Consider the following 18105-nt stretch of genomic DNA (forward strand, 5'->3'; position numbering starts at 1 on the left):
TCGTAGCTATTAGCGTTATTTTACGCTACGTTCATATGTTCTAGAATTGTCGCAACAACACTGGTGGAGACTACTGTCAGATTTGTGCCGAAGGTTTCTACGGAGATCCAAACTATGGTACGTGCGAACCGTGTCCTTGTCCGGAAACGAGAAAGAACTTTGCCAGAGGATGTACGGTGCGTGATAATGAAGTCAGCTGTATTTGCAAACCTGGTTATACTGGGACCCTATGCGAGTCATGTGCCAAGGGTTATTATGGATCACCTCATTTAGAGGACGGTCAATGTGAATTTTGTGAGTGTAACCGAGAGGGTAGCTTTTCAGAGGAATGTGATGCTCGATCGGGACAGTGCCGTTGTAAGCCTGGTATTACAGGACGTAAATGTGATCGCTGTGAGTTACCGAAGCATATCGTTCAGAACTACAAGTGTAAACGTGAGTATCGTAACCTAGTTGAGTTTAACGCATAGGTAATATGATATTCTGTGTTTATTGCAGCCTGTGACAACTGTACGGTTATCTTGATAGACGATCTGAATGACTTAACTATCCGCTTGCAAGAGGAAACCGCGCATATTGACCAGAACGGTATACCGGCTCCGTGGATTGAGTTAGAATTGTACGAGAATGAATCGGAAACGCTTGGTACAGCCGTTGGACACTTGCTGGATGTGAAGGATCGAATTGTCAATTTTGACAATTCTATACTGGATAATGTAAGTTATATTGAACCATACAAAGTACTTCGCACTCGATTTCAGAAAGTTAGTAATTTGCCAAAGAAGTATTTTTCAAACGGATATGAGTTAAAAATCGGAAAATTATATTTGAAGTCGTTTCAAATTTCAAGATGGCGACTTCCAGTTCATAGATATTGTCCAAAAGCTCACGAAATGTATATGTTCGAAATCGATATGGCAGTAAGAATCCAGAGAACAATATTTCGAATCGATTTAAAACACAAGATGGCTGATTTACCGATATTGTTTGAAAACTTGTACATATTGAATATTTTCGAAACACGTAATCCTTAACTAAGCTTTAGAACATGATTTTTGGTCATCTCAAAATCTGCGATGACGACTTCCGGTTTATCAATTATTTTTTTAAGTCCATTACAATATTGTATTTTGAAATGGACTGGAAGAGTAGATACCGGAAAATGATGCTCGAAGTTTTTTTGATTTTCAAAATTCCGAATTCTGGTAATATTCTCCCAAAGACATCGGATATAATAATAACATACATTGTTTATTTACCTACGTGCATGCCTTTTCGGTAGTTTGTAATGCAGGAATCATCATCGACGTCCTTGTTGCTTCTTCTTTGGTGTTACGAAAGCATTTTTTTTGTTATTTTGGTGGCTTTATTTTTGAATCATTTGTCTGTTTCTGCGCTTGGGCGATATTGTGCCTATTTTGCAGATCGCTTACCGCTTCAGGTGACGTCAAAATGCTCGTTCGCATCAGCTCACAATCTCAATTTTCCGACTGATGCAGCTTGCTTTACTGAACCCACAGCATCTATTCGAATTACTTGTGACGAGCAAAAATATTTAAACAATTTGGAAAACTACGTATTTTCCCTTGGGTTTTACCTATTTTTATATATATAAAAAATAGGTATAGAATTCGCTCAAACTTTCGAAAATTTTTCCGAGGCCCGGAGGGCCGAATGACATATACCAATCGATTCAGCTCGACGAACTGAGCAAATGTCTGTGTGTGTGTGTGTGTGTATGTGTGTGTGTCCGTATGTGTGTTGTCAACTAAGAGGTCGAGATCTCAGAGATGGCTGGACCGATTTTCATCAAACTAGTCGCAAATGAAAGGTCTCCCCGTCACCCAAAACGCTATTGAATGGTTTTGAGATCGGATGTTTACTTTTTGAGTTATACAAAGTTTTATGTCAAAATTTTCAGTTTTTTGACAGTATCTGTCACAATTGACCTTGAAAACAGAATATGTTTTCAGACTTAGATTCCGCACGGTAATACCTATCCAACAAGCCATAGATTGTTAAAATCCGTCCATTTTTAACGGAGATATCAAAATTTTTCTGTAAGCGACTTTTCCCCCTATTCCAGCAGTAGGAGTTTTGAGCGCTGTATGACAAAGAAATGCTTGGGAGCAACGGAAAACACGATTTTTTATACTATTACATACAATTGTTTCTAAGAACCAAAAGGATTGTGTACAGCATTCTTTTTCATGACATTTAGCCTCGGACCGATTTTGGCACGGCTCGTTTTTGGCAACATAATCGTTCGAATATGACATATATAAACCAGATGATGGCAGAATTTTTTTTAATTATTTTGTTTTAAACTACTTACAGCAATAAATGCTGGAACAACATAACATCCATATACCATTCGAATCAGTTCGTCGAGATCAGCAAATGCGTGTGTGACAAATAACTTCAATTAGTTTTCTCGGAAAATTTCTTTTCTACAAATTCAGATTCATACGAAAAGTCGTATGCTCCCAAACAAAGTTCCTGCATTATGTTTGGTTCCGACCTTTGGTTTCGGAACTACAGGATGATATGTGAAACGAAATCAAAATTGTGTAACTCATTTTTCTTGAAGATGGCTGAACCGATCTAAGATGCAAATGAAATCTAAGAATCATCTAAGATTCAAATGAAAAGTTTCAAAGTTCTATAAAACATCTTGCTTTTCAGTCAGATCCAACTTCCGGTTTCGGGGATTGTATAAAAATGTCTATTCCACATAATTTAATCAGGTTTATCGGGTTAGCAGATTTGGATAGTCGATAAAAAAATTAACTTTTTTCAGTTTTAGTGGTATTCAGTTGTCGATCAGAAGGCACCTAAAAATTTAATTCGTGCTATGATCTCTCAAAGATGTCTTAACTGATTTTCAAATGTTTTGAAACAAATGTAAAGTGTACAGCTACTCAGGTGAATTTATCTGACTTCGGCCATACCGCTTTTAGAATTCCGGTTCCAGTATAAAATCGTTTCTCAAAGCTCAATCGTTTTCTCAAAAAAAGCCTAATCAAATTTCAGAAACAAAAATTTTAATTAAAACAAACTTATATACAAAAATTAATTATTTTATCCAATTATGACTTCCGGTTCTCGAATTACATGATGATGAATTTTTAAAATTCAAACCGATATAGAAGATGACAATCCCGAAAAGCTTCAAAGTTGAACTCAAAACTGTTGTAATTTATTCGTCATATGGCCATACGAATCGGTTTGGGTTATGCTGGTTCCTGAATACCGGCTCTGGAAGTACCTTAAATTACCGTAAACTCTAGAGTGGAACTTACATATCATGGCATGTTTAATCGATTATCACACTTTTAGATTCAAATTCGATCCGATTTGCAGTTTCGACATTACAGAGTAATGAGTGATTAAAATCTCAAATTGTCGCTTAAAACGAGGGTCATTAAAATAATGTCATGAAAACTTAAACACCGAAGAATATTCATGCAAAAAACACATGCGGATTGATAAAAATAGGTATCATCTCACTGCTAGGTGGATTAAACACGTTTTTAAAGATAAACTTGCAATTATCATCCTCGCACACGTACCGCTCTAGTTGTGAAACACATCGTTAGATCGCCAATTCAAACAGTTCTTACCAATGTTACCAGGTATACCGATTTCTCTGAGCGGGACGACACTTCTGAACACATTTATAAGAAACACAAGGAAATTGATTTGTTGGCGCTTTTAACCATCTAATTGCGTATAAACGCATTGAAATTTAAGTGTTTTCTCTGGAATCCCTTTGAAATTGAATTTGAAAACATCGGTTAAATAATCTACAAAAAATACATGCACAAAAATGTAACAAGCACACACACATACTTTTTTTATTGGTATATGATATTCTTCACAGTGATTGAATGAGAAAGATAAAAAGTTAAAAAGGTATATCTTACTATACGTACTACAAATGTCCAAAGAATAGATTGTAAATATTTTTTATGAAAATACACTCTGAATTCCTGTTTTAACATTACTTAGTATATTACTAAGGTAAATGTTATATGATAACGTACAAAAATACTTGCACGAAAAAATTTTTATTTAAAGGAGATAGAAAAATAACAGTTTTCCAATTTGTTCTCATATTATCAGGGGTACAACTTTGCTTCCGCCGTTTTTTTTCCAAAATTAAAAGCTTTATTGCGAAAAAGTGCTTACAAGTGTATTATGTAAAGTATTATCCGTCGCTAGCGACAACTTTCTTCCATCTTTCCGGCAATTTTCGGATCCCGGTTCGAAAAAAGGAGTCCTCTTTTGATGCTATCCATGAAGCAATCCAGCATTGTCGTGTTGGAGGATGACTTTGTCATGTCGCTCTTGATATTGTGGCCACTTATCTTTTAGCATGCGACTAAGGCGAATCAGTTGCGTTCGGTATCGATCTCCTGTGATGGTTTCACCCGGTTTTAAAAGCTCGTAGTAAATCACCCCGAGCTGATCCCACCTAATACAAATCATAACCTTGGCTCCGTAAATATTCGGTTTTGCCTTCGACGAAGTAGCATGCCCGGACATTCTCCATGATTTTCTGCGTTTAGGATTATCCTATCGAACCCGCTTTCCATCACCGGTTACGATTCGATGTAAAAAACCCTTACGATTTTGTCTTTGAAGCAGTTGCTCACATACAAATAGACGGCGCTCGATGTTCCTCGGTTTCAGCTAACACGGCACCCAGTTTCCTTCTTTCTGAATCATGTCCAGGGCCTTGAGACGGTTTGAAATGGCTTGCTGCCTCACTCCCAACGATTCGGGAAGCTCTTCTTGGGTTTAACACGAATCTTCACCAAGCAATGCTTCTAGTTGTTCATCTTTGATGGTTTTTTCTCTTCCACCACCATGTTTGTCTTCGACATCGAAATCATTTAAAACGTTGAAACCACTCCCGACACGTTCTTTTACTCAGAGCAGCATCACCGTAAGTTTCTGAGAGCAGCTTGAGCCGCATTTTTTTCGAATTGTACCAGAAAAGTAAAACTTCCCGCAAATGGCGAGAATTGGGCACATAAACATACATTTTCGAGCGTGAATAATAAGAAAACAAGAACAACTGTCACTGAAACGGCGGTGACAATTCGTTAGGCACTGTACACACTCACCTTAAAGGCATTATCATCTATGTATTTTGACCAGCCTCAGCCGGTACAGCCACCTATCGGAAAACGGCGGAAGCAAAGTTGTACACCTGATATATAAAAAAGTACAAGCTATCAAATACAATCAAAAGAATTTTTTTCGGATTGCCCCATTTTTATATACCGTTATTTAAAAAAGGCTTATTTTATTCTTAAAATATTTCATAACTATTGAACCAGGCAGAATAAAAAAAATTTTATTTTGCTGAAAGTTGCGCCATTTTAGGCTTCTGAATTTCTTAGAACATTACATTAGTTATGGAAAAAAAACTGTTTTTTAAGAAGCACCCTAACTTAGGATATGTAAACCGTTCTAATATAAAAACAGTTAGAGATACACATCCAATATCTTCGACAAAGTTGCTTTAAATTCTATTTCTTTGCGTTTCGCCTTCGGCTTGTCAGTGCTTAAAGCAGTTCAAACTGAACTGCCATCTCGTGCCTAGTAGTTCAACTTAAACCGCTAAGCAGACGCAAAGTTTGCACTACTTATGCAACCCTCAATCAATATTGCACAAGTTCTATATTATTTCTGACGTCTCAGGCGCTTTAAATTGATTATTCTGAATTATTGTGGAAGGATGCATTGTTCTATCTCATCCAGATTTGGTTCGTTTTAGGACCACCCTACGCGAAAAACGCAGTTAATTAGGAGCAACTAATGTGCCGAAGACTTCAAATCTCTATGGCCAATAATAAAAGCGTAAACAATTGTTTCCTGCTAATTTTTCTTCCTGGATCACTGTGCAATGATTTATAAAACCTTTAACTGCTTGGTTTTACGCAAAAATGTTTAAAAACCCAATGTAGCAATTGAATCACAAAAACTTGCTTGAAATCTAAAAATCACGTCTGATCGGTTCAACTGCTAGTGAAAGAATAGGATAAAGTTAGAGAAATGACTTCCAAAAACACAAAAAAAGTCGCAAGGGTTGGTTTGCCGCCTCCCCTAAAAACTTTTGCTGTATTGAGCTCATGAGCTAACGTGTTACGAAAACTTGAATATTTTATCCGCAACACCACTTACCAAATCAAACATTTCCTACTAAACGTATTAGTAAAAACCTTTCTTAATCCACCTAGTGGTGTGATAATGCCTTTTTATTGCCATTTGAATAGTCTCATTAATACATTTGTAAGATTCTATCCTTGGCCTTTAGTATTGTGAACTTATCAAATAGCCTAATAATAGTTTTCATATGTGTCAAAATCTTTCGAAATCGATTGTTTCATCTCCGAAAAATTTAGTTGCATTAAAAAAAAATGGGATTTGTCAGCTAGGTCACATATAACACAAAATGTTCGCCATAATCCTTCCAAATTTGATGGGCATTTTTAGCTTTCAATCAAGCCTAAGATTATCGAAATTCGTTGAGTCAACTTCGAGAAAATTCACTTATACTATTGTATCTACAGAACCGGAAGTTACAACCATTTAATTTTCGACATCATCAAAAATTTAAAAGTAGCTTTCAAACTTGTTTTGACTAGTAAAAGTATGCTTTGCCACCTCTGAGAAAATTGGGCGGTAAAAACCGTATTGTCAATTACGCCACTTAGCCATTTGAGCTTGATCCACAATTTTTTTACACGCTACCGTGTTAAAAAAATCCGTGTAAAACAAAAACGTGTAAATTTCAGAAATCGCAACAAAAATATGGAAAATTTTACGTAATAATTCCAAAAACCGTAGATCTGATTGTTTCTTTGATTTTCTTTCGTCAAAATGTAAATGTGTGTTGTTTGACAATAATAACTGAAATTTAGGATCCAGTCTGAAGTTACGAAAAGGGTCTAGTCATTCTTAGTAAAACACATTGGATGACAATTAAAAATTAGAACACTTGGGAGACTCGTTGTCCAGTAGGCAAATTAGTCTAATTGGCTCATGCATGCTGTATAATGCATTACGAGTTTCCAAAAGAACTAGAATACGTTGCACAATGGTTCAAAAGCGCAATTTCACGCTCTTAATTGATAACTCATAGGATCGTGGTTTTTGAGGTACAGTATCTTCAGCAAAGTTGCTCAGAATGATATACGCCATCTTTTGGTAAATTTTATTTATGTGATTATTCCCCCTAAAAGTGAGATAAAAATTTTATTTTAGCTCAGGGCCAACATAGGGGCTAAGTTACTTCAACAAAGTTGTGCAGAAAGTTATTTCAAACAAGTTTGCTGAAGGTACTATTCCCGTACTTTGAGTGTATTTCATGATATAATGTATTTTCTGAAAAGGGTGTCCAGAAACCAGTTTTTGTAAGAAAACATATATATTTTCAATTTATATGTGTTTTTCATGTTTTACAAAGTTTTTCATTTTCAAAAACTGCACAACTTTCTCAAACATACTATGCTGCTATCATTTCAGTTTAATGAAATGGAGCAATTTTTCAAGTTTTTTTGAATAAAATTCTAACTTGTCTATTATCAAAAGGCGCAGGACGGTGCAGATGAGACTACTTACATATTAAACTACTTCCAAAGAGCTTTCATACCGTGGTTGAATTACTCGTCTGCGATCATCTGCAGACGAGATATGTTCTTTTCAAATATCCTTGTCCTTGACATTTGCAATGTTTAGGTTCATTGTATTTCAGATCAGATTTCAGTATATATTCATTACTATGGTACTTGCCACAAAATATGATATAAAAATATTTTGTGCACATTGCAGTCTATAAATTGAATAGTTTAGTAACTGTTTTGTCACGACTTTTAAAAAAGCCATCATCAAATCGAATTAAGTTATGTCATAGAAAAAAGTATTATCAAAGCTCATTTTTCAATTATTTGTATTTATTTTATGATAGCTGATATAATTCTTAACCATCTAAAAGACTCTTAGCATCGTTCGACAGATTCTTCTTGGACTGTTTGGCCATTCACGAATATTTGTAATGATATTTGATCCAATGAAACTAATTACCAATTCATGGGATCCCGATTCGTAAGTGATCTGGATTGCTCGCTGGACCCCCGACATCTGTATAAAATAAACTTCTTAATCATTATGAACAATACAATATAGCAAGCGTTTATCGATCTCCACTTTAATTGATGAGTAGAGGATATTTATCCGCAGAGCTATTCTATCGAAAGCTTACCAAAAAATGACATAACATAATTCGACATGATGATTGCCTTTTTTCAAAGTCGTGGCTTTTTATCTCACTTGCAAAAAACGTCGAACAGTTACTTTCAAAAAACGTCTGTAATTATTACTAAACTTTTCTATTTGTAGACTTCGATGTCCATAAAAACCTTTTATTATGAGAGTTTCCATGGTAACGAATATATACTGAAATCTGATCTGATATACAATTAACCTTATCATTGCAAATGTCAGGGACAATGATATTAGAAAAGAACATTTTTCGCCTGCAGACGATCGCAGACGAGTAATTCAACCACGGTATGAAAGCTCTTTGGAAGTAGTTTAATATGTAAGTAGTCTCATTTGCACCTTCCTGCGCCTTTTTATAATAGACAAGTTAGAATTTTATTCAAAAAAACATGAAAAATTGCTCCATTTCATTAAAATGAAATGATAGCAGCATAGTATGTTTGAGAAAGTTGTGCAGTTTTTGAAAATGAAAAACTTTGTAAAACATGAAAAACACATATAAATTGAAAATATATATGTTTTCTTACAAAAACTGGTTTCTGGACACCCGTTTCAGAAAATACATTATATCGTGAAATACACTCAAAGTACGGGAATAGTATCTTCAGCAAACTTGTTTGAAATAACTTTCCGCACAACTTTGTTGAAGTAACTTAGCCCCTATGTTGGCCCTGAGCTAAAATAAAATTTTTATTTCACTTTTAGGGGGATTAATCACATAAATAAAATTTACCAAAAGATGGCGTCTATCATTCTGAGCAACTTTGCTGAAGATGCTGTACCTCAAAAACCACGATCCTATGAGTTATCAATTAAGAGCGTGAAATTGCGCTTTTGAACCACTGTGCGTTGGTACAAATTTGAAGGTTTGAGTAGAGAAGTGCTGGCAAAACAACTTATAATCACTTGCGCTACAAATACAGCTTGAGAAAAAGTTCGTTTCAATTCCGAAGGGACGATGTGTAGTATACGGTAACGATCCTAATAATCATTTTTAACTTAACTAAGTGGGAAAACATTGGGTAGAGATGAAATACTCATCAATTAAAGAGGCAGCTCATTTCATCGGCGTGTATCATATTACTGCTAGAGATATATCATTTAAAGTGGTATAAAATGGTATGATGAAGAGTTGAAGAGATTAGAACATTCGACTACTCCAGAGGCTAGTTCTTCAACTTTACTACATTCTCGATGATGTCAATCACGATGCTGACAACATATCATACGCCAACTGGACAACTGAGCGAAGGAGACGTTGATGTGTAATTTACAACAGGGAATGAATATCTAAAGACTGAATCATCATTTTATGGAACGACAGTCAATACTACCGTGAATTGTTGAATGAATGATTTTTTGTTAACTTTCGAACATTTTATTATATTATCTCGCATTAGAAAATTCATATTCAAATCTGATTTATAGCCTATTAATAATATCTATGTTTGTTTCTTAAACGGTTGTTGAAATGTTGACACTCATTCGCCGCCATATTGAGAAAATTATATAAAATTTAAGAAAACAGAAAAAAATTACAAGAATCAGCCCCATGGTGTTGTTCGAGCTAGTGATGTGGAACAAGATAACCAATATTTCAAATGATCTGTGTTTTTAATCCAACATTTCAATCAATCGTCATACTATTCAATTTTCAATTAGCAAATGAACTAGAGTCTTATTAGATCGATTCTTTTTAGCAAAACAAATCTTTTAGTATTTGTTAGAGATGAGGGGTAAGCAAATAATATTAGGAATGAAATTATGTTATCATTATTACTTACGTCAATACTCAAGCCCTGAACTCAAGTTGTAGATGGAAATGCATGGTATTTAGTTCGAAAGGAATGTGATGTATGATTTTAGAACTGAATGCCATGCGTCTCCATCTGATAATATGATGGTGACGCATGGTTTTTCGATTGATTTATTTTTTAATAGTCGGGTATTATAACCGTCCACATTTTATTAAAATCAGAAAATAATACATCGTAATGTACTCATGAATAATTTATTTTTGATGTAAAATCTGACCTGATACCTAAACTATAAGTACGAATAAAAAAAAATCGAAAATTTTAAAAAATTCTGAAAAAAGTCAGAGAGGTTTCCCATAATGCGCGAAAAAAATGTTTTTTGAAGAATTTAAATAAAATGAAAATCAAAGAACCACCCTAACTCAATGAATATGGTAGTTAAAGGAGTAAAATTTTGGGAAAATGATCTCCAATACAAACCCTTCCAAACAGCTATATCAATTTAATTTCTGTTTGGGGACAGTTTTTATATGCCTAACCGGCTACACTATTCGTAGGAACGTTTGGTTTGGGTTTAGTTTATTTTGAAATTAATTAAGAAAGCACAAAAAGACTTGATATTAATAGAAGTGCACACTTTACTTGAGAGGAACGTTATGAACAGTAACCAAACCTTAACTATCGCCAATAGAAAATTAATTTTCTATTTGGTTTAACTAATTAAACACATCCAAGAACATTCCTGAAAGCAATGTCAACCTGAAATCTGAAGTTATAGAGGCATAAATTAATAAATAAGAACAACAAAATTGAGATCCACAGTGGAGTGATTTGATTACTTGAGCTTACGTCGACTTAGATCTTAGATAACTGAAGGTTTTCAAAAACATGACACCAATGTTGAATATATTTTTAATGATTTCAACTCAATCTAAATAAAATGAAAGATTTATTTTTTATTGATTTAAAGAGAAAGAGAATAGGCTTAGAAAATGATCAACAATTGAAAGATTTTTACTATGCTAACAACTTTTATTGATTGTATTAAAAGATGGCTGTTTTTGATAATTTCTGGCTTTAAAAACATTTATTTCAAGTTGACGTTTCTAAAATTTGCCTGAAGATGAAGTAATAAGCTTTCGAAACGATGACGGTTCACGGTAGTGTGAAATATATATTTTCAATGTGTACAATTGACCAAAAAAGCCATTTTTAATAAATTGAAAAGTTATTGGGACTAGTTGTAAAATGTTATGATTCGTATTTAAAGAAAAATTCATTACAGAGCATTGTTTTCTAGTTCAACAACAACAAAATCAGAAATAATTTAAAATTAAACACAAAACTTGATTTATTTTTCATTGCAGTTGAAACGCAATGCGACTCGATTGAACAAGCGTCTAAACAAACTGTCCAACCGGGCCGATGAATTCCGGGACATGACGGTGATCAAGGCTCTGGAACGCTCGGCCTTACTAGCGAACGACATCCGCGATACAAGAGATGGAATCGACCAAACGATCAGCGTCCTGAAAAACTACGGTTCCGGTGATCAACATATCAAACTGCCACTCGCAATACAGGAAGCAACCGATTTGCTGGCGGACATCAAATTTAAGTACGGCTTGAGTCGTCCCAAGTCTGAGGTGTTGCAGTGTGCCATGCGACAGTTCGATTACTGGTCCAACTTTTCGGAAGTAGTAGACCGGCAAAACAGTCGGCTAGGCGATCTGAAGTATGAATTTACGATATTTCAAAATAGAATGGATGACTTCGATCGGTTGAACCGCGAAGTGTTCAATAATGCAACATTGACGGAAAGTTTTACGACTAAAAATAAAAGAAAATTAGCTGAATTGGAACAGAACTTCGAACGTTCGGCGGAATTAGCCAAAGAAGTAGAGGACTTTTTAGATTATAACATTTTAGCGGAGAGCTCCGTGCAGATTGAGCGAATCAAGGATAACTACCAACAGTTGAAGCAAAATAATGAAAACCTTAAATCCTTGAATGACGTGCTGGAAGATACAATCAAAGAATTCGACCAAAAGTTTGAAGAACTTGCGCGCGATGAAGTTCCACTTGCGATTGCATACGGCAAGCGATTGAAGGAGGAATCAGATCAGTATCAGCTTAAGTTCAAGGATACCGAAGATGGGGCTGCGAATGCAATGAAAGCAAGCATGGCCTACGAGAATATAATCGGTGCCATCATTTCGGCACAAGAACTCGCCGACAAAGCTACGGACAGTGCGAAAACGGCAAACAACAAAGTAAACCCATTGAGTGGCACTTCGCTTGTTGAAAGAAGCGAACATTCGATGAATGTTTCGACAAGCATTGAGAAGAAGGCCAACAAGGAATTGGAGAAAGCTAACGAACTGAACGATGTAATGACTATGAAGGAGAAAAAGGTAGAAAGTCTTCAGTATCACCTCAGGCTGGCTGGAGTCGAGAACAATAAGGTGATGGAAGAACAGGCTGCAATCAATCGGGGAGACGCTATGAACAAACTGCAGGTGACTCTGGATCAGGCCAACATCGTTTCCGGTCAGATGAAATTCGTCCGGGAGGAAGCCGTTACGTTGAACAGCGATGTGTACAAGCTGAAATTAAAGCTCGCCAAACTGGAACCCGAGTGGGATACTAAATTCGGAATGGCGGAAGAAAATGTTTCACAATCGCTGGGAAACATATTGAACGCGAAGAAAGAGTTACATGGAGTTGAAAAGCTGGCTAGAACTCAGAGTGAAAAGTTTCAGGCGTGGAATGCGTCGTTCTCTGCTCAGTTGCAGGAGTTAAAAGATAAAATTGCCCGGGCAAAGCACGCAGCTGAAGGGGTAAATTTTATATTTTTTCTATATTTATAGATTCATAAATGTGTATTGTATATCATTGTTATTTTTTTTTAGATCCGTGTATCTCTGGAATCTCAGGATGGCTGCATGCGATCGTACACTCCGATATCCTACGGTCCATCGACTACCAACCGCATTTTGATGTCAGTAGCGTTAAACTCCGATAGTACCGAATCACCACTTGTCTATATCCAGGGAGAAGAACGTCGATTTATTGCACTGGAAATGTACCAACGAAAAATTCGTCTAGTTTGGAATTTAGGGGACGAGGAGGTGGTGATCACACATCCGACGGAAATCAAACCACGCGATCCCAAATACGATGACGCGTGGTACTTCATTGAAGCGAATCGAACCTTTAACCTATGTAATCTCAATGTGCGTCGAATGACTCACAGTGGTGTGCTGGTGCCTGCGAACGCCGTTTCGGGAGCGAGTAGTCCTGAATTTTCGAAGCTAACAATGGGTCCGAGCAGTAGAATTTGGGTCGGGGGTGTTCCCGATGAGTTAAGAACACCGGAGTTGCGGTCGAAGCAAGGTTTAGCATTGGTGCTGAGTCAGCTGTACGTCGATCAACGCCAGATCGGATTGTGGCATTTTTCCTCATCCAGTGGCAATTGTGGAGGGGCTATGTTGGGACCCCAGGAAAGCTTCAGCACTTCCAATGAGCGACACTTCAATGGTGACGGATATGCGGTGCTGCAGAAATCTTCAAGCCATAGAAGTAAGAACCAGTTTAGTTTGACCTTGAGCTTCAAAACACTGGATGAAAATGCGTTGATTTTCTTAGCCCTGGATGAAACCAATGTTAGTACATAAGTTGATAGCTTCTCGTAATGCAAATAAGTATTTGTTGTTTTCTTCCAGAACCGTTCCATTTCATTGACCCTCTATCAAGGGCGACTGGTTTTCCGAGTGGATTATGGAGGTGACTCCAAGCTGGAGATTAATACCACTAACCGGTACAACACCGGTCACTGGGTTGTCGTGGAGGCTGCTCGATCCTTCTCCAAAGGTAGTACGGAGAACGGTATACTAAAGGTAGACAATAAAGAGGAGTTCCGCGGAGCTCCTACAAAGCCGATCAACTCAGGAATGTTGCCTAATCTTGGAAACAGTTACTACTTAGGCGGTGTTCCACCTGGATTCAAGTCAGGAACAACTAAAGCTCCTGGAGCCGATCATGCCTTTTTGGGTTGTTTGAAAGGAGTTCAAATTACCGGGGTTTCGTATGATCCCTTGGATAGCTCCAAACACTTTGGAATAGAAGGATCTTGTGTTGACACAATCAGTAGAGCTGGATTCTATGGAAATGGTTATGTCGAATTTCCGTCCCATAGCTTGCGGAAACGAGCCAACTTTGGCTTTGTATTCCGAACGCTGGAACCGAACTGCTCGTTGTTATTGTCAGGTTTCCCGTCTAGTTTATCCAATGACTTTGATTCCAAAGATATGCGTGGTAACTATTCTGTGTTCCTCTATGAAGGAAAATTGAATCTCTGGGTAGATTCGGGTCCTGGCCGGATAGAAATTGTTTCTAATAATACCTTAAATGACGGTGAGTATCACGTGATCAGTGTAATCAAGCGAGGAAGGACGGTAGAGCTGAGGATCGATGATGATTTCCAAGGATCGAAGGGACTACCGAAAGCCCAGGCATTGGTCAATATGCCAGGAGAACCGGGCGGTCTGTTCTTAGGAGGCGTCCCGGATGATCCAGCATTCGACAACCTGTCGAAAACGTTCGTCGGACTGAAAGGTGTCATTGCCAACGTGGTATTCAACAACCGAACAATTTCGTTCGACCAAGCACTCAACTTCACCAATGTACAAATGGGTCGTTCGGGACCACCGATGGGATCGCACATTCTCCACACTGCCTTGATGAAAACTGAACCGATAGGTCATAGTTTCAAAACACCACCGGAGGGATGCAACCGGGTAAGTACTGGACTGTTGACCGTTGAGCTCATAGCAACGAAGGGTTTTTAACGCTATCAAGTAACGAATTTCAAAAATTTCTGTACTTACAGAGTGTTGATATTACTAACGGTTGTTAGCGAAGTGGGCTCGGTTCAATTCTTCACACGTCTAGTAACTTTAGTGGTTCTGCATGGTCTATTTTATTTATTGTTGGTTTTCTACTTAGTTGTTTCTTAGTTAGTAGATTTTAATTTCTTTTTCTAATTCAAACTCATTGGTGATGGTAAAAGCGATATTTTGTTCTTGAGTAAAATCTTGTTCCTAGCGTACACTTTCTTCAGTTCTACAACAAACTACTAAATCTCACACGCACACGTGGGTGTATCTATCTGGTACTAAATTGGCACTAATTTTCACACAAAACGCTTTGCAATGTAACAAGGTAAATCGAGTTCGTAGTAGAAGGTTCATTTCAATTCAGAGTTACTGATGGAACGTATTCAATCATTGCAGGTTGGAAGCTACTCGTACGAACCCAACGCTTTCAAGTATGGCGATAAACCGCAAAGCCATTCGATTGTCAATGTAGCAGCTCGTCATATATGGCAGCGAAACTTCAACATCCAGTTCGACTTCCGGACGTTCTATCCCAATGGACTGATGTTTGTAGCACTGGTAAGTGCAAATGACACTTTTCTGAAGAAAACAAGTTTATGAAAAAAAAAATTCTAAACCTTAGGGCTCAAAGGAAAAAGCGAAACATTTCATCACCTTGGCACTGCGGGATGGTTCCCTGGCACTGACCATCCGAGGCCGGAAACGAGAACAACTGTTGCTTCCAGTGAAGCTGAACGACGGTCAGTGGCATCACGTATCGTTGAACAGTGTCAAGAAGAAGGCTACGCTGAGTGTGCAGATTGGAAACAGTCTCAGTTCGGCTCAGATCAAACTACCAAAGAAACTGAATGCATCCAACAATCTGTTCGTTGGTGGCATTCCGGACGAAACGCTACTGCCAAAAGAGTTGCAGCCCAAACCGGAGGAGTTCAAGGGATGCCTGAGGAAGTTCTCGGTGAATAACAACACGCAGGATTTGGCCCGCCCAGGGCGACACCTGAACGTGGGCCAATGCTTTCCACGGATTGAGCAGGGTTCCTATTTTCCGGGTGATGCGTATGCTATCTACAGTGAGTTGTTTAATCATTGGTAGTTTCAGTACCGGATAACAAAATTTGCCTTTTTATTTAGAACGCAATTTCAATGTCGGCACGTTCATGGATGTAGATCTGGAGCTGCGAACATCGGAAGTCAACGGAATCCTGATGAGTGTTGCAGATTCGATCAATGGATTCCCGGCATTTTCGATGGAAATTTCAAATGGAAATGTAAGTATGCTTAGTATGTTTTTCGTCAGTTTTCTGTTGACAATAGACTAGTTATTCGAATAGTTCAATTGTTATTTGCGGTGATAACAACACCAGAAGTAAATAAGAAATTGTTACACTGATCCTGTACATTCGCAGATTTAGTATTCGCTTTGTTCCCATAAAGTAACAGGAATCAATTTAAGAACGACTTAAACGGGATTGTTCAACTAGGGATATGTTTAATCTCGTGTTTCGGATTTACCATATTCATGAACTATTGAGTGTGTTATTTGCTTAGTAAGCTAACGATGCTTAGTTAGCTTCATTCACTCTATGGTCCAATCCAAGTGTTCGAGTAGTCAGCTGGGCATCAGATGATGAATAGACTTTTAGCGAGAAAATGTTAGAAACAAGGAACACGATTAATCATGAAATACCACCTCAGGAACTGTTTTACTGTTTCTCTTGAAGCCTTTTCGGATGCCTCACTATTCTCCATAATCCGTAAGCTGAGGTTGTTCATGATCTGGTAACGGCATCAAATTTATGATGGCGCTTACCACACGATTATTATGGCGCTCATCTGATCCCTACGTTGTGTTTAAATTGTCTGGAAATATGAAGTCTTGGACGGCCTTCCAACATAAGCCTGAGATGGTTTTCATGCAGCGGAACGCTCGGGTAGACCTGTGGAAGCCGTTACACCGGAAAATGTGAGTGAAGTGACAAAAATTATAATGAAAGATCGTAAAGTGAAGCTCCGTGAGATTGCTGAGATGACACAGATGGAAGTGTATTTACTATCCTTCATGAAAAATTGAGCATGAAAAAGGTTTTTTCCAAGTGGGTGCCGCGAGTCGATGATTCAGAAAGCAGTTTATCGCTATTTACTCGCAACAAAAAAGATTTCTTGCGTCGTTACGTGACCATGGACGAAACATGGATACATCACTACACTCCAGAGTCGAAGCGCCAGTCATCTGAGTGGCGCACAGCTGGCGAAAGCCGTCCGAAGCGTCCGAAAACGCAGCAGTCAGCTGGCAAAGTCATGGCGTCAGTTTTTTTGGGATACGCATGGCGTGATTTTCATTGACTACCTCGAAAAAGGTAAATCGATCAACAGTGATTATTATATTGACTTACTGGTGCATTTGAAGGAGGAAATCGCAAAAAAACGACCGCACATGCAGAGAAAAAAATCCTTTTTCATCAAGACAATGCACCCTGCCACAAGTCGATGAAAACAATGGCGAAATTGAACGAATTGGGGTTTGATCTGCTTCCCCACCCACCATACTCGCCAGATTTAGCCCCCAGTGACTACTGGCTCCTTGTTGATCTTAAAAAAATGCTCCAGGGAAAAAGATTTGGCTCAAATGAGGAGGTCATCGCTGAAACTGAAGCTTATTTTGAAGCGAAGGATAATTTTTTTATAAACATGGTATTGAAAAATTGGAAAAACGTTGGAACCGTTACACCGGAAAATGTGAGTGAAGTGACAAAAATTATAATGAAAGATCGTAAAGTGAAGCTCCGTGAGATTGCTGAGATGACACAGATGGAAGTGTATTTACTATCCTTCATGAAAAATTGAGCATGAAAAAGGTTTTTTCCAAGTGGGTGCCGCGAGTCGATGATTCAGAAAGCAGTTTATCGCTATTTACTCGCAACAAAAAAGATTTCCATTGTTAGTCTCGGGACTTATTGATCCATGTGTTACATTATTATGTGAATAAAGTTAGTCTCTACCGGAAAGCATATTGCGTAGAATATGCCGGAAAGCTCATATCGCATATGTAATCGCATACTCTGTCTACCACTACTATATCTACTCGAATAATAACGTTGATCGATTTCTACTTCATGTACACTGACGCTCACTTAACTTGTCTTCTGATATATGCA

The 18105-nt window shown here is 37.6% G+C and overlaps 1 protein-coding gene across 4 annotated transcripts in view; it reads left to right on the top strand.

The window, feature by feature from the left end:
- Positions 1–18105, top strand: part of LOC131427561 (laminin subunit alpha-1) — a 458469-nt gene that overhangs the window by 431101 nt on the left and 9263 nt on the right. For 2 of the 4 annotated variants that reach the window (XM_058590870.1, XM_058590871.1), the window contains exons 13-20: positions 45–435; positions 499–716; positions 11420–12892; positions 12965–13717; positions 13778–14851; positions 15347–15508; positions 15573–16020; positions 16082–16218. In XM_058590870.1, the coding sequence (XP_058446853.1) occupies positions 45–435; positions 499–716; positions 11420–12892; positions 12965–13717; positions 13778–14851; positions 15347–15508; positions 15573–16020; positions 16082–16218 (4656 nt within the window). The other 2 variants (XR_009229282.1, XM_058590872.1) reach the window with 2 other exon arrangements.

Source organism: Malaya genurostris, chromosome 2 (genome assembly GCF_030247185.1).
Source record: "Malaya genurostris strain Urasoe2022 chromosome 2, Malgen_1.1, whole genome shotgun sequence".
NCBI lineage: Eukaryota > Metazoa > Arthropoda > Insecta > Diptera > Culicidae > Malaya > Malaya genurostris.